Source organism: Tetrao urogallus (assembly GCF_951394365.1).
Source record: "Tetrao urogallus genome assembly, chromosome: 3".
Lineage (NCBI taxonomy): Eukaryota > Metazoa > Chordata > Aves > Galliformes > Phasianidae > Tetrao > Tetrao urogallus.
In genome coordinates this window covers 63,932,109-63,953,804 of record NC_136815.1, presented here as the reverse complement: position 1 = coordinate 63,953,804, position 21,696 = coordinate 63,932,109, and the positions used below count along the sequence as shown (strand labels likewise).

Here is a 21,696-nt window from a genome sequence, read left to right as displayed (position 1 = left end):
CCTTCTGTACTTGTCTGCTTCTAAGCAGAAATATGATTTCTAAAATGCATGAAAGCTTAAAACACAAGTAGTTCCTATTAGGCAGTATTTATTGGAGGTGGAAAAAAGATTAAAGGCTTACTTTTCAAGAGTATAGCTTTCCACTTAACTAAATCAATAGTAAAAAGTCTCTGGAGTTCCTATCAATCAAATAGTAAGACATTTCCTTCCACAGTTCAGATCACATGAAATGGGAAAGCTACCCTAAAATGTTAGGTTTGCATCCCTCTGTGGTTCCCTCTCTCAGGGGAGCAGAAAAGAAAGGATATAAAGGAGTTGTTGTTAATTTGACTTAAACATGTCTGCCAGTATGTTACCTCCTTCAAAATCCAGTTTCCTCATCCATAACAAGAAAAATACGGGTGCAGAGGTTTGCTCGTTTTCTTCTCATATGCATCCAGGCTTGCAAGCTAGCATCAGCTTAAAAATTCTCATCTTGCTCCTTCCAAGAAGCTGTGACACTGTCACAGTAATACTGAAAGCACACACTGCACTAGCAGAGAGTTTCACAGGCTGTACAGTCTGCCAGAGTCACTACATCATCATTCTGCAAGAACTAAGCATTTCCTTTTTATATAAGAAGGACACTTGAAAACTGAGAGTATGGCAAAGTGAGTTAATGGAGAAGAAATTCACTGAGTTAGCTTAGAAATATGTACTGACAATTCAAGGCAATATTTGCAGTCAATAGGTGAAATCAGCAGTCTGCCTAACTCAGGTAAGATAGAGATAACAGTATAATAAAAGTAAGGGGTTTGTGAACTTCCCCAAATAATAATCCATTCTGGTTCTGACAACATGCAAGGATTTGGAGGGGAGGGAAGAAGATATGAGCAGCGCTGAGTACAGTCTATCGGTGCATTCTCTAAACAATAAACACTGCATCATAGCTAGAAGCGAGCAGCTGTACAAGGCATTCTTTTTCACAGCCTTGGGTAACAGACTGATTTCAGAACAACGCAAACAGATTCAGGTAATGCAGCCCTGTGATTCCTGAAACACTTGGAAATTCCGGTGTCAAACTTCAGTGTGGTGTCAAAGGGATACAGGCACATAAATGAGACTGTGTGCCAGTTGGCTGGTGCAGATGCTCTCTGAGCAGCTTAGAGCTCTTGGCAAGAATATATCCACCAATCATGCCGGTTATTAGCATAAGACAAACTGTGCAGGCATGCATCTTTCAAAAGAAGAGAATATACAGTGCAACTACAGAGAATCGCTGGAGTTACTTTCACCATCTCAAAACTCTTATTCACATTCTGTTCTAAATGATTTTTTTTTTTGTAACTTTTCTCCAACAGAAGAACGTATGTATAGACACAATGCTGTAAACCCATGAAAAGAAGCTGTATCAAAACAACATTTCTACATGAAAACAGTAACTCCTTTTGTAGCTTATAGTTATCTCATGAAAAGAAGGACTACAAAGATCATATACAAAATATTTATATTACCACTATGTTGACTAATTCAGCTTTGTTTTCAAGAGCTTATTTTTACATGTAGGTATTGTCACTTAGTTAAAAAAAAAAAATCCAGCTTGGCATGGAAGCAAAAAAACAATCTTAGCCAAAATTAATTGCAGTTATTTATATACAGCTTATCTGAAAGACATTTATACATGCGATGTTTGAATTCATAATTCTTAATTAATAAAGCAGCAGAGTAGCCACAAGCTATAAGATTCAGATTTCACCTAAAAGGCTCTGACTGGTACCAAATTAAAGCAGAATTAAAAAAATCTTAGTCCTAATCAAGTAATGCATTCTATTAAAAAACAAAAGTATAAAGCAATGTGATCACCTGCTCTCACAAAGTATTCTCAAAGCCTGTAATCTAAATTACTACATTTTATTCCAGTTTTTACATTTCAATACTAATACAAGTTTAATAAGCAAGTCATAAGCGAATAGTAGCTTAAAAGATAGCTATTTGGGAAAGTAGATTTATCTTATAAGACCACTGCTCAGTATTTGAAGTTCAATGTCTCTAATGCCTCAAATAGTTGTCAGTGTCTGTTGCTCTCTGAAGTTTGTCTTTTGTTTAAAACGACAAACAAAAATTAATCTGTAGTAGAAGGTAATAATTCAGTATTTCCCAGGCTGCTTTATTCTCTTCCTGAAAATTTCTGCTCATAGAAAATTTGCTGTCATATTATATGTTCTCTTGTTTTGTCAACATTCACTTTAAGAAATATACTATGTATCATCACAGTCAAATACATTGGCCATTTTGTTCCCACACTCTGGATTGCCACATGCAAACTCAACCAAGCCAGATGATCTTAAATTTTGCCCCTCCTGCTACAGGAATTCACTTACATCTATTTTAATTGGTTCTACCTTCAATGCCCACAACGCAGAGGCCAGAGGTCAAACTCCATCACATTATGAGATGCATTTGGACAGCTGGCTTTTAGCACTACAGTTAAACTCTGACGTTCTACTGAGCTTTAACTCCATTGCACAGGAAGCTCATTCATTTAAAAAAAAAAAAAAAAAAAAAAAAAAAAAGACTTCAAAGTCTTCAGGGTACATCTCTGGATAGGCTAATAACATTGTTTTAATCAATTGTCCTTTTTATACATCTTTGGTGAGTTTTGTATCGTGAAATTAAAAGAAATAATATTTTTAGCTAGATTCTCATAATACTCATGTTTATTTGTTTGTTTTTTCTTCAGCAGTAATCCATTTCAATTCTTAATAGATATTTATTTTCATAACTTGCTCACCTGGGGAAATGATATAAAAAAAGTTTTTGAATTCATCCATCCAGACTTCTGCAAGCCGCCTGTTATTTTTGTTGATTATCTGCCCTGTACCTCCTGGAAAAGTGTATGGTGTTGCTTTTCTGAACACATGCCCAACATGTGAACAAGTTACAATTTCCAAAGTGCCACCACACTGCCAAATCTGAAAGTGAAAGCACAGTTACTGCATGGTTTAAACAGCTAAAAAACATTTTAAAATGTTAATTATTTACTGCTAGTCAGTTTGGAGAAAAGTTAAGTTGATATCTACAACATAAAAATACTGTATGGAAGGGAAAAGTAAGTTTGTTTCCTGCTCAATGGGTAAGGATGCTCAAAAGCCTAAGTAGAACAGCATAAGAAGAAGTATAGCAGGCCTCACAGCATGAGATTATTTCAGAGAACTGGGCCAGCAGGACAGCAAAGGAATGAAAAGGTTCACATGAATCACAGTAAAGTATCAGGTGGTTATCTGCCCACAAAGTTCACTATAAAACAGATCCTCCATGTAAAAACAACATACATTTCCCAAGTAACACTTCTGAAAATATTTTCAGTTTCATTTTGGAACCACTTATTTGTTCTGAGCTGATAAATATAACAAAAGGTAACTGTGCTATTTGGTAGGAATGGAAGTGAGAACAATGCTGGTTAGGTCCACAACCAAATTAAAACAGGCAACCTTTAAGAAGAAGGCCATAAGAAGAAGAGAAAGTAACAGAGCCACTCATGTTTCACTGATACGATATACCATACACTGACAGTATTACCCTTAACTTATGCTCCAAGTGGATTTTCTAACTCAATTCTTTTTAAAAAAACAAATGTATTTATTCACAGTAAATATTCCAATTCCATTTTTTGTCACAAGACTGTCAACTATTCATCATACACTTTTCTTCACTGACAGGTACACTTTTTGCATGTCTCCACCAGAGGAACTTGACAGGAAGTATACTACTAGCTGCAAAAGGAGAGGACCCTGTCACTGTCATCTGGTCTGTATTTTACAGAATGTGAGACACGCTGTCATTAATAACACATTGAGCAGATATAAGCTTTTCCCTACCCTGAAAGAAATTTCCAAGTTTTCTCCACCCCAAATATCCATTCCAGCATCATATGTTCCAATTTCCTGAAAGTAATCTCTGTCTATTGAAAAAAGACCTCCTGCCATTGTAGGCGTCCTGAAAAAAAAAAAAAAAAAAAAAAAAAAGAAATAAGCATTAGTCACTATAACAACATACTTAAATACATTTCACATTTACACACTGACAATGTGACTTTTTATGTCTGTAGCTCAGAACACGCTCCTTCTCATGAGGCTGCTGTCCAAGCGCAGTTACCACTGATGTATTTGCTAGCTCAACACTTTCTGGAGAAGGAAGCAGTTACTGACAGTTCTCATTGTTTCCTCGCTTCAAGTTTGACTCTGAATAGAGAAATGGCTCCTAATAAGCAGCTGCCATTCCTGCAGAAGGAAACTTCTGTCTCCAGTGATGGTAATTTTTAGAAAAGAGAAACTGGTTTCTTACAAGAAATATACACGCCTGTCAACTACTCGTGAAGAATTACAAGAGGCCATGAAGTGGTCTGCGCGCTTTCACTACTCTGACTTTACACAGGGAAGTTGTACAATCAGGGTTACATTCAGATTTTTTTTCATTAGTTCCTTACTAGTAAAGAATGTTAATTTCTCATACTTTAGCTTCCCAAATTTTCATTTTTTAGTCAACATGCACACAATACAAAAGCTATACATTCGCCTTGCCTGCTGATATAATTTTATAGCTCAAGTCTATAAATGACATATTTTTCTAGCATAAATCATTTTCTACCACTAGTCATTCTTCTGAAACACTTCATGCTTTTCCTGAAAGACACGTTAAATATAAGTTAGGTAGTCTCAATCTAACTATAATTTGTGTAGCTTTTTCCACTAAAATAGACATTGGGGAAAAAAATAATCCATTAACCACATCCTGAGAACACCTTCGATTTCTTCATAATAGAGCACAAACCAAAAATACCAGAGATCACATCTTCAACCTTACATTAAGTTAATATTGCCCACTTTTCTGAGTGTTAAGGCCAGGAAATGTAAATTTGAAGTCGTGTTAAGGTATATTTTACTCAAGTTATGTGTTCCACATTATCTTTGCAAATATGACATACGAGAATAAATTTGTCTCCCTTTCATGCATTTCTAATATGTTTATGTATGTGCACACAAGCAAATGTACATAGGGTGCTCTGAAAGTAATGCCTCCTATTTATTTCTATACAAACTACCATAGATAAAAGGAGCACAATAACACTATTTGCTAGAGCAAATTCTCAGCTACAACACTATTTTTCAACATAATCATCACCATCAGCTACCTGTTCTTGTCAGCAATGGACAAGAGCCTGCATGTCACACTTGTAACAACCTGCATGAGAGGACGTGTCCTCAGTGCTCTGAGCATGTCATTATTAGCAAACTGTTGCTCATACAATCCACCTTTCATTGGCCCAAACAGGTGAACAGGTGGCCCAAACAGTAATTAGCAAAAAACCACAGAAATAGTTCTACAGTGACATACCAATAGCTTTCTTCATTCCTTTCAAAAGTTACAATCAGCCCATTCACATAAAATAATCTTTATGCTGCTCCTTCAAATAGATATTGCAACAACAAAATTAACTGCCTACCTGTATACAAGAGTAATCCAGAAAGAACATCAGATGAACACGTTAACCAATTAATAATTACCTAACAGGAAGAGTTCGATCTCCTTTCCGTCGATCCATCTCTCTCTGAGGAACTGGATACCAACGAAAATTCAACTTCCAGTTGAAACCACCATAAGTCATATCTGAACCTGCCATATATTCAAAGGTGTCATCACTAATTACATCAATGATGGGACACACGACTGTTCTCCTAAAAAGAAGGATGAACCAAAATCTGTTAGTACAAATTTCAGAAAAACGTTTGTAGTTTCCTTTTTTAAACTCCATTTTTAACAAGTACTAAGTTTAAAATTTCGAATGCCATTTCTCAGCAGTACACGATAGATACTACCAGAATATCAAGCTCTATCTTGCTAGTTTGAAATAACTCATCCAAATGAAAATGTGTTGCAATTTTGGCAATACTAGCTTTAAAAACAATAGCATGTGCATTATTATCAGTAATAATTAATCACCTTCTGCAGATGAAAAAAAATGATCATAGCTTTCTCAATGTCAAACAGTGACTGAATGTAAAAGAAGCTCTGGTTTCTAGTTAAGTGGTCAAAATAACTTGCACATTTTTAAATTAAGACTCAAGTCCTTAGCCCTGAGGAAGTATTCCAAAATATCATCAAGACTAAGAAATGAGCTACCACATAAAAATAGAAAGAGGCTTCACTGTCTACTGTTCTGACATCATCAAGGCATATATATACTCAGAGATAATAATTCTAATCATCTTAAAGATACTGAATTAACTCAAGTAGGCTTCCACTCATGGGAAGCTCTGCGACTAAGTTCAAAGGACTCATTTATTTGGGCTATTTGCACAAATTGCAACAATAATTTACATGAATCTCACAAAAATGATAACTTAAAAAATATTGTGTCTTTGTACAGCTCTGTACAAAGGCTCTTTAATAGCTGCTGCTTTTTCATCATGTAATACTGTATTTTGTAACATGAAAACTTATGTGATTTTCACCTATAACCATGAGAACAAAACTAAGATTTGTAACACTATGCTTAGTAGCTAGCCTATTTAAAACGCTGTTTACTAACAACTAGTCTGCAACTATGGAATTGCTCAGATGTATGTTTTGTAAAGCATACCAATTTCTCCTTACAATAAAACTCAAGTTTCCAACACATTAGCATGCACGTAAGCATTGTGAATACCGATTTAAAATAGGCACAAAGCCATCCTGCTACAGTGTAAATTAGCATGATTCCAGTAACTATTCTAACTTTAGAAAACACACCCTAGAAGACCACATCACAGAATTTCACACATCCACAGATCGTTCACAACCCATATTATGAAAGAAAGAAGTCATGAGAACCTGAATACAGTAAACTTGAGAGATACTTCTAGTTGTAGAATCATAGAATGGAATCACGGAACAGTTTGGGTTGGAAGGGACTTCTAAGATCACCTAGTTCCAGCCCTCTGCTATAGGCAGGGACACCTCCCTCCAGACCAGGTTGCTCAAAGCCCCATCCAGCGTGGCCTTCAATGCTTCCAGGGATGGGGCACCCACAACCTCACTGGGCAAACTGTTCCAGTGTCTCACCACCCACACAGTATAGAATTTCTTCCTGATACCTAGTCTAAATCTACCCTCTGCCAGTTCAGTATCATTTCCCCTCATCTTGTTAATACCTGTCCTTATAAAAGCTCACCATGTTGTGACCAGGGCCTCCATTTCTTCTTTAAGAATATCTTCCCAAATTCATGAAGGAGTAAGCCAAGTAAAAGACCTCAAATTCCACTACTTTCCACTCCATTCATACTCAGATCTCCCAGTTTTTAAACACATTAGCTCACGCATTTCAATATAAGCTTTATTTCAAACCATGTCTCCCCCTTCAAAAGCAGTTCTGAATTAGTCTTTTAGCCTTACACCACTGCAAAATACAGGACTTTCTTGTCCTTTCAGAAAGTAGATATTTGCTTTTAGGTTACATCATAGTACTTAGAAACTTCTTTAAAACCTTAAAAAAAAATGATGGACCAACAGACGGATAATTACCTGTCAGCTTTAATCCTTGCCAGCAGAGGTTCGAGCCAGCCTACCGTACATTCACAATGAGCATCTAAGAAGGTGATGACCTGGCCTTTGGAAGCAGCAGCCCCCTTTAATCTAGCTCTGATCAAACCGGAGCGCTGTTCCATTCGAATCACATGGACAGGTACTTTTAATTTTTTTACATAGCTCTCCAGTGGTCTTTTCAAAAAGTCTGTGAGGAAAAAAATCAAACAGATGGAAACAGTCAGTTACAAAGTACAGCTTTTTTTCTCCCTTTGTTTTTGATGAAGAGAGTTGAAATAAGGTTTCTCCTTGCTTTCCCATCTCTTTCCTCTTTTCTCAGCTAGTTTACTCTGCTGCTTATTCTCCACTTTGCACAAAGCCCTTCTGCCCTCCCCCATGCATTTCACTTGCTAGAGCAGGAAGTTCCTTCTCTTCATTCTGTCATCATGGGAAACAAAAATGGAGAGTGTAGAATGCTTACACAAAAATATGATGGGATAGACAAGATTTTATTTTGGAATAAATGTATGCATACATATTCTTGGGCACAAAATTATCCATCATGAAAATAATAAAAATGAGCCAACTAGCTGAACTATTTATCTCCTACCATAATGTAACTTACAGATTTCTTTGCAGAGTTTGAAATATAACCAAGTGCATTTTTCAATTCTGCTTTCTCCACATATGTCTGGCTAAGATCTCTAAGTTATCACTATAATTCCTAAAAACAAAAATGAAGACAATCAGCTGTATGTCAATGAGCATCTATATAACAAACCTGCTTATCTGAGGATCATGTTAATTAAAATACAACATCCATAACTAATGGCTAATAAGTGCTTGTAAATTCAAAATTTAGTGCAGTGTAAACAGCTATCAAATTTCTCACTGCTCAGCATAGTTCTTGTCCATCATGACCAATTAGACTATGAAAAATAGTAAGGAAGAACAAAGAACTGAGAGGAAAAAAGCAATTTACAGCCATATAAACTTCTGTAATAACATTATATAGATTTGAAATCTGTAATAGAGGCAAAATAAGTACTCTTACAAAACTCAGCTACTGAATGTATTACATGATATATTCAAAGCATGTGAGAGTTGTAGTACAACAGTGCACAGCCTAGAGTAGGATTTAATGTAAGATACTATTAAGTCCTTCATGCAAGGACGTGTGTGACACTGGAGGGAGAAAAAGCACGGCATGAACTCTTGGGCTGCTTTGTAAATCTCAAGAGGCAGAGCTGCCCCAGGGATGATTACCATTCCTCACTATTGCTCTGGTGAGCTAATTCCCTCCTCATTTTTCCCTTCGCATTGTTGGACTGTCACTAAAACCCACAGAAATAAGTTTTGACACATCTTGGACGCTGAGCTGTGTTAAAAGAGTTGGAAAGACCTTAAATATTTGTCTCAAGAGAAACTCACTACAAAGTTAACTTTTTATTGTGCATACTAACACAGATTCAAAAGAATGTTTAGTAGGAAGAATTGAGAAGTACAAACCCATTTTCACATCTAAAAATTTTGCAGGCCTGTTGGGGTTAAGCACACATCATTTGACTGATGCAGCCTGTATCAAACTAATTTCACTTCTTACTACGTAGCTTCCCAAAGCCACCAATTTAAGAGATTAGCATTGTGGAACTATTTATAGTTTAATGTATATGTGTATACATATGTGTATTTGCATGATTACACAGATAACATGACAGTGAAGAATTTCTCTGTGCTAATCTGACAGTCAGAAAAATGTTCCTCCGCACATCTAAAAATTATTGGAATAATCTCTTAATGCACATAATACATTTTGGCCTACTAGAAACGTTAAGCTTTAGAGATAACTTTGTATGCAAGCCAAGTGGCTATACTTCCACTAAATCCTATGTTAAACACCCAAATGAAAATATTTATGCACTACAGCGTCAGATGTTCAGGAATGACCTGGGATGACAGCCGAGTAAGTTTTTAGCACTGCCTCATGCACTTCAAGCTGAGGGTGAGGTTTTGACAATACTTGCAAAAGACCTTCCATATCAGAGACAAAACTTTCTGCTGGATATTCCTTTCTAAACTTTTTTCTCTATCAATATGAATAGTTTTACTTATTGCTATGGAATGTTTAAAGAGCATCTCCTATGGTAGTACTGGCACTAAGAACTCCAAGATGACAAAAAAAGCAAATCAATTCAGTCAAAGCCAGTAAGTGTGCAAATTGAAAAATAATTGGACAATTCCACTACTGAGTCACAGTTCATAAACATCAAGTAAACATTAAGTTTCAAACTAAATATTTTTATTATGCTACAATACAGATTTACTGATTTTTAATCACGCAGTCACAGACATAAGAAGCACAAATACTTCACAGACATTATTTTCAGGTATTTAGTTTTAAATCCATCCATTTGATATGCATCTATCACTAGCTTCTGTGGGTGTTTTCTGTCCTGATGTAATCTGCCATGCACACTGGGCCATTCAGTACTCGACCTAGTTTTAAAGTACTGACTACTTCTGATTTCTTCTGCTAATGTTGTTTTCTAAAGTAGTTAACAAAGAAGTTAATACTCAAAAACAAAATACACAATTCTGATCAGCAACTAGAGAAGAAATGTTACAGCCATGCCTTGTTTCTCCAAAGCTTTTTTTGCAGTGTAAATAATTGTGTGATATTATGCAAATTCATTCTTCTAAGAGCTTGACACTGGCAGGTACAAAGTGTGCTTCAGGCAGACTGAATGCTTACTTCATTCCAATTAAATCGACTCTGATGTTAGAATTCAAAATACACTGCTCAGGCTGAACAGTTTTCTTTTTCTGGAAAAAAGTCTGCCGTTTTAATTCAACACAAACAGAATATGTAAGTAGCATATGCTAAAGCCTTCATATTTTCAGGCATCACATCGCTTCAGTTTATTTAATGTAAAAGAACATTTGCTGGAAACATAGTATGTTTTTGGAAAAAAAAGCATTAAAAAAACAAAACAATTTTCAGGAACTGTTGAAAATAACGGTGGAAGGTGCAAAAGTGATCATCACAGATTTCAAAACTAAAGATGCTTGATAATGTCACCAAAAATAATTAAAAAATCTGAAATGTTACATCTTTCAGCCTAGAATTATCTTGATTTTGTAACCTACCTCAAACAAATCAGGAACACAAAATATATCTTTAAAAAGCCATTTTTAAAGTGAATTATAATTCTACATCATAATGAGGACATGGCGAGTGTTAGATAAAAATTTTGGTTGCTGTTACTGCTGTTGTTTACTAAATAGAAATTAAAGAGACTAAACAAGAAATACCTGCCTACATTATTTTAATATGAGCTTACTCTATTTCTAGGTCACATTGAAAGCTGACCTGTCACTATTAATCATTGACAAAGATATGAATTATTGAAAGGGACTGTGTAGATAAATGAAACAGAGCACATTTGCACTAAACTTTGTTTTTCTAGCATGAGTCTGAGCATAAGAGACAACCAACCAAAACAGTACTCCCTCTATTTCATTAAGGAAATCTGTACCTGCACAATAACCTGATTACAGACACTTAAAACCCAAATATCAGCATCTGTATTCCCCAGGAATAATCCTCAGAGTGGTGAGCAGTTTCAAAAGAAAGGTGGAACAAGAGCTTTAATAACTACAAGAAATTGAGGGGTGCCGCTACCAATTCCCTCCAAGTTAAAATAGTGAAAATTTGACTCTTCTAAAAGCTAAAAAGTTAATCACAATCCCATCCCATCTGGAACACATTCACGTGTTAGCTTTGCCCTTTGCACAGGCACTCCTTCTCTTCTACCAGGGTGTGATTACCTTTCAAGCCTGTTGCTTTTTCCAAATGGCACTAGAATTTGTTGAAGAGGCTAACGCTAGTATCAGGTGAACTAGCAAGTGTGAACAAGAAGTAAGGAGCAAATACTGATACGTGTGCAAACACAACCTGAGTGCATGAGCAATGCATCCCTAGGTAAACGGCCTGGTCACAACTCATCGAACTGGCATTCTCTCTCTTTCCCCTGTTCATCTTCTTCACAGCCAGCTGTTCTCTAGACCTACATGGCTTGGAATTGGTCAGGCAATATGTTACATTACCATACATGCATACAAGCTGAAGAAGAAACTCACACTTTTTACTATAAAAAGATACCCCATAAAAATTCTTCATAATCTTCGTACCCTGTAAATTCTTCAGCTGTGAATCCACAAAAATTCCTGCTAGTTACTGTAATCCACACACCCTAATGCTACTCAGACTGCAGTCTGCAATCCAGCATCTCTTCCTGTACATAGATTTTGTTTGTTCAGATGTTTTGACCCATCTTACTGAGAAGTTGGAATTAACATAATAAGCAGAATACGTATTTTGCAATATTGGAATCAGAAGCCTCAAACTGAGATATCAGCATGCTGGTTGCTCAATTTTCCAACTAAAGCAGGGAAATTACTGCTGATGCAGATAAATACAGATGACCGCCAACAAATGGTGGCTGCCAAAATTTTATTTATTTACTTTAAATAGTGGCCTCCTCACTATTCATATACTGGAAATCTTCCAATACAGAAATATATTTTAAAAGCATTATTTCAACATACTTCAGAAAACATGACATTCTCTCATTCTCATATATATACACACACACACAAGAAAAAGTATCCCTCAAGTTACACTTCATAACCAAGAACATTGACAAAAATCAATCAAGAAATAAAACAAATAACTGATCTAGAATGAGCTACCAAGTACTTTCCAGAATATTATCTTTATTTCTACTATATTGTAATTTACAAAAATCACTGGCAAGCAAAATCTAAATAAAGTCACTTTAAGAAAACCAGCTTCAAGTTTTGTCCATTAATTTCATTATATAAGGTAATGAAACAAACTTTACTCTGTATCACAGAACTTTCACTTTGTCCACTGACCATTAAAAAGTGGAATCGCATACAGCAGGGAAACTGAACTGCAATTTCCCATAAACTGAAAAGTCAATACTGATCCCTTTGAGCACCATGTTTGACAGTGGTACCAAACGTAAATTGGTGTGTGTGTGAAGAAGAAAGTTGCCTTTACTATTACTCATCACATTGCTCAAATTTTAAATGCCCCAAGCCTTAGTAACGTGTTACAGTTCCAAATGTAAAACAAGAAAACGGTAGCAGGATAAACAAAATCTCTATAATGTCAACAAAAAAGTAACCAGACAAAATTGTATTCGTTTTCAGAGCAGAATGATCCATTTGTAATTGATAAGGGGCATATTGCTTATTGCCCTTCAACCCCACTACTGTGTTTTGCTGAGCAAAGCTAAGCCAGTAAAGCTTCGCTTTCAATTTTTAAAGAAAAAAGAATAACAAACTGCAATATCTTAAAGGTATCAACATTTATCATTACCTCTTTCACTGGCATCATCAACAAGTACAATTTCTTCCAGCATGTGTCGTGGTGACCGGTTTATCACACTATGAACAGTTCGTAGAAGCGTGCTCCAAGCCTCATTGTGAAAAACAATGACAACACTTGTTGTGGGAAGGTTGTCTGCATACACCTTTGTTTTACAACTGTTAATCAAAAAAAAAAAAAAAAAAAAAAAAAAAGAGCATTTGTAACGATCAAGTTAGGACTGCAAGTTTGAAGTTTATTTCTTAGTAAAACCATACAGCAATTTATGATATATCAACACTGTGTGAATGTCCCAGGTGTGACAAAAGGAGGAAAAAGTGCACAAATTAATATTCCCACATTAAAAAATCCTTACATTGATGTATACATCTAGTATTCCAACTTTCCACTCAGAAAGGAACCTTCATGGAGTAATCAGTACTTGAAATGACAGACGTCCACACTGCCATCATATACAGCTAACCGTATTTATTCCCGCTACTTGGATATGCAACGCTTCACAAAACAAATACATTAACTCAAGGTGCTAATTTAAGCCTGCATTCCCTCAGAGGGCAAGGGGTAGCCCTACTACTACAGGGACAGAGGGGGAAAAGGGATGAGAAATGCACACGGTAAGAGATGGCAAACTTGAAAGAGATTGCGTAAGTAAATATATAACAAACAAGAAAAATGTAATCCATAATCGTATGAGAAAAAGTTGTAGGCATATTTTATGTTTGTAACTTCGTTTCAACAGAAGAGCTTTCATTAGATCCCAACTCTTTACATATAGTCATTCAAAAGTATTCTGTTATAAATACTATTAGAATATGTAAAAAGTATCACCTGTGGCCCTAATCAAGAGCCTGAGAAGTAAACAGCGCATATGTTTAACCAAAAGTATAAAAACAATACTGAAGGAACAAGCTGTCAATACAGGATTGTGGTGTCAGCATCTATTCCCACCCTTCGGAAGAACTGGTGACACCACGAACACAAACCAAAAGAGGCTCACAGCATGAATATTTTATTTGCTAGCTAACTTGGCTAGCCACAGAGCCTGAAGCAAGAGCAGTTCTCATAACACACAGGCATTCTGGCTCTATGGTAGTGACAAAAAACCCTCAGTGAGCCTAGATCCCAGATAAGACGAGGTATAATTTAAGTCCAGGTATAATTTAGGAAGCATCTCAAAGAGCTTCTGTGCAATCATGCTTCCCCTTCTGAGAATTGAAACACCAATATCTTTGAAACAGGCACTATCTGTCCTCAATATTAGACTTGTCTACAATCATAGCTGACTTTAATTATTCATTACAACCAGCAAGTGTCAAAATCTTTAGAGAAAACACTCATATCCCTGTTCTTTTTTATTTGATTCATGCATAAAGAAAATTTGTGAAGAATGTAAACTGACAAAGTATTATTTCTGTGGTATCACTTGAAAAATAAAATAGCTTTTGGCAAAGATGCCTTGAATTTCAGATGGCAAATTCTACACATGGGCCAAATATTCTTTTCACTTGTTCAGCCCATTATGTTGCTTTAAAACCAAACCATCCATGTTTTATTCCTTCTACAGCACTGCTCCCTAGACCAGAAAACAAGGTATCCGAGTGTTGACTTTCAGCCTTAGTAGAAATGTAAATCTTCCAGTTGATCCTATATTTTTTAAACAGAATATCTGTAGAAAAGCTGACATAGATCTGTTTGCTGTATTCCGTAAGAAGCCATAACATCTCATTCAACAGGACTATCTTCCTGCAGTGGCCAAAAGCTTTGTCATTGCAATAGCAAATTTTGGATCTTCAGCCTTGACTATCTTGGTTTTATGGAAGATTTATTTTACTGAGTTCCAAACAAATGAACTGGTACAAAAAAAGCCAGCCACAGACAAGTACTTTTATAAAACATTGCACTGTCTTTAGCATAAAGACATCAGAATCTTTAAGATCCATCTTTGAAAGGAAACCTTTTATCCCTAACATGCCTGAAAGACATATAGAAGGTTGATGATAACCCGTTCTCAAGCATGTCCACTACCGTGACCTGTAGAAGCTGAACATCCCTGCATCCATAACAAGACTTGCCTATTGTCAACCACAGCGATCAGCCCTTTCCGGAGTAACAGTTTCAGAGTGACCTATGCTGCCCTGTCTACTAATATTTAGAGACTTTTACAAGCGGCAACACAAGTTTGTTTTGTAACCATATTCCTTTCAACTGTCTTTCTACACATACATTTGTGACTAGATAAAAAAAAGTAGTTTTTAATTTTGAAATCATTGCCGTATGCTGCTTTCCCCCAGGAACACACTGCTGCAGAACGCAAAACAGAAAGAACAGTTAACTCAGAGCATCAGCCCTCTATGCAAAACCCACATTTTATCTTGAGTACCAAACCTTTAAATTAAGGATCCTTTTTGTCTTTCATTTGAAAACAAATTACCCCAGGAAGGGATTACCACTAAATTTAAAATGCAGCATTTGTTTCAACCAACGGATAAGCAACATTAGTAGCAGAACATAACCATCAAGGGTATGACATACAGGGCATGAATTAAGGGAAATTTGAATTTCAATTCACTACTAATACATTATGTTCCTTTAGTTGGATCATGCCTCAAATAGTTTTAAAATTGAGTGCATAATATCAGGAAGGCATACCATCTCCAGTAATTTAATGAAGACTCCAAACAGCAGCTGAGAATATCTACTTCACCTGAAATGCATCATCCTTTCCTTAATCTACGGCATGCATCAGGCAAATTCTTGGCTAATGCAACTCCATATATTATTTAGATTGTGGAAACTCCCTGGAAATATTAGATATTTTAAACGCAAGCAATGAATTATTACATTATACTTAAAGGTACAGAAAAAGAATAGGACAGACTACTTCAATACGACCAAGAAAAAAGCCTGATTAATCTACATGTGTTGACATACACTTTCCAATGAACAAAACAGTGAAGATTTTCTTAATTCCATATCAAGTCTCCTTCTCAGAACTGGAATCACCAGCTTCAGCCTCATTAACCACCTATTCCTCACTAATGTTTCATTTGTTGCTCTCAGGTAGTGAGGAAATGAAAGTAGATAAAACTAGTTTCCTAATTGATTTGCCACTATTTTTCATGCCCCATCAAAATCAGACTTGAGATATAAATGAAGTTTACAAGCATTGTGTAAAACATTTTGAAAAATGTTTTTACAAAGGAACCACAGGACAGTAACAGATAAGACACAGGCCTGACCTCTGTCAGATGCACATACATAGGTATTGTTCACAGAATTTCACCTTTTTTCAATGTCGTGCCATAATTCGGAATGCTTTGGCCCATTGTTTACTCCTAGGCCTGCATTTCCTTAAGAGCAAAGGAGGGCAGTATGCTGGGTCCAAATTCTTCACTCACCCAGGTTTATGCCTAACATGCCAAAAGCAAAACAAGGATGACAGATCACAGCGTATCTGTGGATAACATTGCTAACAAGGCCCTATAGCTTAATTTCAAAATTATAAACTCATTACAGAAGTTTCTAAAGTGGAAGGTCAGAAGCAATTATTATTTATGCTTTTCTTCTCTACCATCTTCTTTTTTTATGAAGATGGTAATTGAATCATACATAGAAGCTCTGTACATTTTAGACAGGGAGTTGCATATAAAAAAATCTCCAGAAAGATATTATTTGGTGTATTGTGTATAGCCACTTCAAAACAACTTGAAAGAATCTGAAAACCTCTGAATAAACTGTTTACTCTTTTCTCCTTCGGTTCAGGCTGTAAACAGTCTGTGGGAGATTTTACAAAAAAAAAAAAAAAAAACAAAAAAAAACTCAAAAAGATAAGTATTATTTGAATAGAATTGCCCTATTTTAGTCATTAAATCTCAGATTTTAAACTTTCTGTAACCATAAACTTGCAAGGAAAGAACTTCCAACTCCTACTGATCAGAATATTAAAATTTCCATCCCATTTGACAAGATAGCTTTGGTCAAGAAATAAACATCACTGTAATACTTTGCGAAGCTGCATATCCTAAGTCTACAGTTGAAGCTTCTAGCTGTTGGTTAAAAATGACAGCCAACATGAAGGACTGAATCTCTGTTAAAAGAATTAACTGTACATAGTTTTGGAAGGTGGTCTTCTTCAATTTTCAATCTTTATAAAGAAATACCTGGTATAGAAAAATCTACAGTTTGCTAACATTTAGTTTACCCAGCCAACAACAAAAAAAATCCTCTAAACTCAAAATGTGGAATAAAAGATTTTAAAAAGAAAAATAAAAAAGGAACAACAATTTTATCTTCCAGTAAATGCAGAAGGGATCATTCAGAGTACTTCAAGACCTTATGAAATGCAAGTTTTCCAAAGCATCTAAACAACATTCATGATGCTATTCATGACTGCAGATGAGCACCTCATTGTTACCAGGTCTGCCAAAGCTGATACCAAAGTACTTAGTGCTACCAGTGCGATTCCAGACACCTCAGCTTACAGCTTATTCTCTTCTATACCTTTTGAGTATTAGCAATGCCTGAGCCTTCAAGATGCTAAGAACTAGGGTGAGTACACTGATTTTGTGTTACCTACATCACCACAACCATTTGCTCTCAACCTTAATGTACAACTAGCAGAACTGGAACTCTTATCTCCTATGTTAGTGAAGGAATGAGGGAAACATACTTAACCACTGCTGAAACAGAAGTAATCTATTGGAGGATCTTAAACAATCCCTCATTTGAATTCCTCAGAAATGAAATTCTTCTGATAACCATCCTGCTCTGCTTACTGCCTAAGACCAACAAGGCCTACCCTTCATTTTCCTAATATCACCTCTTCCAACTTACTGTTGAGATTTTCAGAGAAACTTAGATATTAGCTTAGAAACACAACGCTGCAAGCAACTCTGATAATATCTGGCATTTTATCAATACTATAACACTGTATTCACTGAACATAATTTCGAGAAATTATTCTTACAACTCAAGATCAAGTGCTATGTGCAACATCTTTAAAGTCATATGTACAGTATTAGAAGCAATCCATTTGCACACCCTTCGAAATCATGCTAAATCTTTTTTTGGAAGTAATGTAATAAAATGGGATTTTATATGAGATACATAAGATCATTATATTTCATAAGCTGAAGAACTGCTGTCAAAAGAAAGTCTGCAAACATAGTAGAGATCTTGTTGGAAATCAATTATACACTACCATGATGTCTATGCAGAAAGAGACCATGAGGACATAAAAACAAAAACGCAGTAGATAGGCAGTACCAAAGCCAAGATTTGGTATATGTGACATCAATTTTATACCCAGATTCCACCAGCTTTCCAAGGGAAGAAAGCACAAGCAATACAATAATTTACAATGGCTCAGAAATATTAGCAGCACTCAATACACTTGCACGACCCTTGTTTTCCAAACCCAAAGCACGTATCAATGAAAGACAGAGCTGGAATGCAAGCACAAGTATCTGCTCTGCACTTCACAGCTCAGATGGGAAATCACACTAGAGCTCAGACCACAGCTCCTATGTGCAGTATGCTAATGCAGTACAAATGCATATTTGAAAGGAACAACAGAAGGGAGTGAGGGGAAATGTATTTAGTCATCTTACAGATGTAGTCCAAGCTTTTACCTTGCACAGTACAAACAACGGTTAAAAATAAAAGCTGCAGTTACAAATAAAATGCATCTCAGAACTTAAATATGAGAAAGGAAAACTGCATCAGAGCCGAGGTTTTGAGGAAACGCGGTACAACACAGTGCCTAGAATAAACCTGCTTAATACTAGTGATACAGCATAAAAAGCATAATCTTTAGTATTAAAATGTACTCTGGAAAATATGCATAAGTACCTGAAGGCTTGAAAATAAACTATTGAGGATACTGATGTTAATGCCAAATCACTAGAAAATACAAACTCCTATCATAAAACCTTGGGCTTTGATTAATAATGGCCCCATCGTGCTGCAGTGCTGTGAATCTACCAGTACTCGTTGTTTACCTGCCCATCTGCCTAAAGTTATAGTTTGCAACAACTTAAGGCAACAAAGCTGAGGCACAGCCCTGCCCAATGCAAACACTACTCCCTCCTTAAACCACAGGTGAAAGCATGTTGGAAATAAGACTGAGTCATCCTGAAGCTGCTGATGCTCACACATTTCTAGCAGAGAATAACATCTCTGTTAGCAGAGGTGACGGAAAGTGCCAAAACACTGCATCAACAACCACCAGCATTCAAATCAAGTGATGCTTTTCTGGTAAACAGTGACTTAAGTCTTTCCTGTACATCAGCAGCAGCCTTACAACATCATCACAAGAAGAGCATTAGTAAAACTGTTTCCAACATAAACTTTCAGAATAACCCATTGTGACTAAAGACAACTAAAATGGACAAAGCTAATATTAACAGGAAACAACACAGCAAAAAGGGTTAAAAGCAGTATTTCTGAGAAACATGGAATTGCTGATCAACAGAATGTGCCACAGCTTCTTTTATCAAACAACCCTGCGTACAACCACAGTTTTAACTTGTAGCTGCACAAAGAGAAAGTGCTGCACAGAAGTTTGCAACAAAACCTCACACTACAGAGGAAAGCTGCTTCTTCCAATCAGATCAGAACAATTTGTTTTAAAAAGAGCTCTTCACTTCTGTAATACACATCACAGCTCCAATTAACCTGTCTAAACTGATGACCTGAATGCTAGTAATTCTTATCTAAGCACTTCCATCCAGCCTGCTTAAGTGCCTTGCCTTCAATAGCATTGCGTAATTTACCTGCCATCCTTTCTTCTGCTTTCAAAAATTTGTATATAAGAAAGGCTGTATTATCTCATGATTCAAGCAGAACTCTGCTTTAAGTCCTGGAAATAAAATCCAACACAGTCCTTACAACACCACTGTGGTTACAGAATTCAAGCAGAAGTTCACAAAAGTAATTACCTACAATTGAATGTTGTTCCCATCAAAGTTACCACAGGAAAGTACTTTTTGAAGTAAGGAAAAAAAGAGATCTGTCCTCAAAGACGGAAATACACTAAGTTCTCTAGCCATATCATTTTCCATACTTAACCAATCAACTAGAATAAAGTTTGTGACATGGTTGCTCATCCAAAAATGGAAAACTCGTAGCTAAGAATGAGTCGGTCAAATCTTTGTCCGTGTGCACACACCTACGTAGCTGCATGTGTGTATATGCCTACAGACAAAGACAACAATTTACAGGAAGCGCGCTCATTTTTGAAGAGACAACTTTTAAAAACTTTCTTTCTAGGAGAAAGATTTGTAGCTGATTTCTTCCAACGTGAACATTTGAAATTGTTGATTCTGTATGAACCCAGTAACAACTTAAATGAAAACAAAAGCCAGACAAAAAAATGCAAAACAAAATAAAGTATCTGCTTTGAAAAACAACAGTTAAATCTTCAGTGCCTCACAAGCTTTCAGACTTACAGTGTGACATTGCTGAAATTCACACTGCTTTTCAAGGGATCAGCAGATCTCCTTTGCAGATGCCAGACTAATTAATAGCCTGGATTTCTAGCTTGTAACATGAACGTAACGTTGAACAAACTTCTGCAGTTTTCCACCATCATCCTGACAACTTAGCTCTTTTTTATTACCTTTTTTCTATCACCGTGACCCAAGCTAAACGAGTAACAAATTTCACCAAGAATATCACAATTTATGAACCTATTTAAATCCTCGTGATTTTATGAGGATTTTTGCACAAACTTGCCATTGCAAAGTTTCTTTTCCCTATATTCCACCTAAATAGCTGCAGCCCTCAACTGCACCCTAAGCAATAATCTCCCTTTTCAATGCCACAGTTCCAGCCCATCCCCCTCTTTACAACAGATGAGGCAATCACACAGCTGCTGGGTGTCACTGTTGCTTCCATTTGCTGGCCAACAAACCCACTCCCCCAGCCCTGGGGAATGCAAACCTCCACTCAGCCAGTGAGCTGCAAGGCCACACAACTGTTGGATCAGCATCCACAGAAGCAGCGCTGAGCTTTTTGGCTGCACCCAATTATATACAATGCACAATTTACACCTGATGATACACAACATGAAGCTATTCCCTTGGCTCTTCTCCTGAATTAAAATCATTAGAGAGAACACTTCTTCACAAAGCTCGTAATGGTCAAGACTTCAAGCGTTACCATTAAAAAACAAACTATAAAACTTAATATATTGAGTTCCAACAGCTTACTGTTGCATGTATGCCTTTAGTAGTTCTACCTTTAATAGGTATATGCAAATAGACTATTTTCCTCACACAACAGCTGTGTAAATTCTAAGAATTTGCATCATCTTGTAATTCAACTGTAGTAACAAAGCATACAGGGCAACCCCTGCAGTCAGGATTCTTAATTTCTGCAAACAAGAATTCTGATATGTTCTCACTCGAATATTTCAGCCTTAAAATGGACAAATTTTTAAACTTTAAGTAAATTTTAAGTATGAAAAGCAAGTTGCAGTCTCAGAACTGAAAGCATTATATTGCATCCTATAATTAGCATACGTGATGCATCCCTAAGCCTGGATCTATATACTGTTTTTTCCAAGCAGAGAGATGAAAGATGAGAATTAGTTGTATGAATGACTTACTCAGAAATAAGCCAAGCATCATAAGCCAACCACAGACTCAGCAACATTCATACAAATAAGACTTAGAATCGTTTTTAATCATGGGAGAGAGAAGGAGGAAAGTCAACTTCATCCAGACCGTAAAATAAAGCTT

At 36.2% G+C, this 21,696-nt stretch overlaps 1 protein-coding gene across 1 annotated transcript in view; it reads right to left on the bottom strand.

The window, feature by feature from the left end:
* The window catches only part of GALNT1 (polypeptide N-acetylgalactosaminyltransferase 1), a gene marked incomplete at both ends in the record, with an annotated part of 38,987 nt that overhangs the window by 9,214 nt on the left and 8,077 nt on the right, over nucleotides 1–21,696 (bottom strand). The window contains 5 exons of the mRNA XM_079533485.1: nucleotides 2,771–2,951; nucleotides 3,858–3,975; nucleotides 5,544–5,714; nucleotides 7,540–7,747; nucleotides 12,947–13,113. Of these exons, the coding sequence (XP_079389611.1) occupies nucleotides 2,771–2,951; nucleotides 3,858–3,975; nucleotides 5,544–5,714; nucleotides 7,540–7,747; nucleotides 12,947–13,113 (845 nt within the window). The remainder of the gene's footprint in view (nucleotides 1–2,770; nucleotides 2,952–3,857; nucleotides 3,976–5,543; nucleotides 5,715–7,539; nucleotides 7,748–12,946; nucleotides 13,114–21,696) is intronic.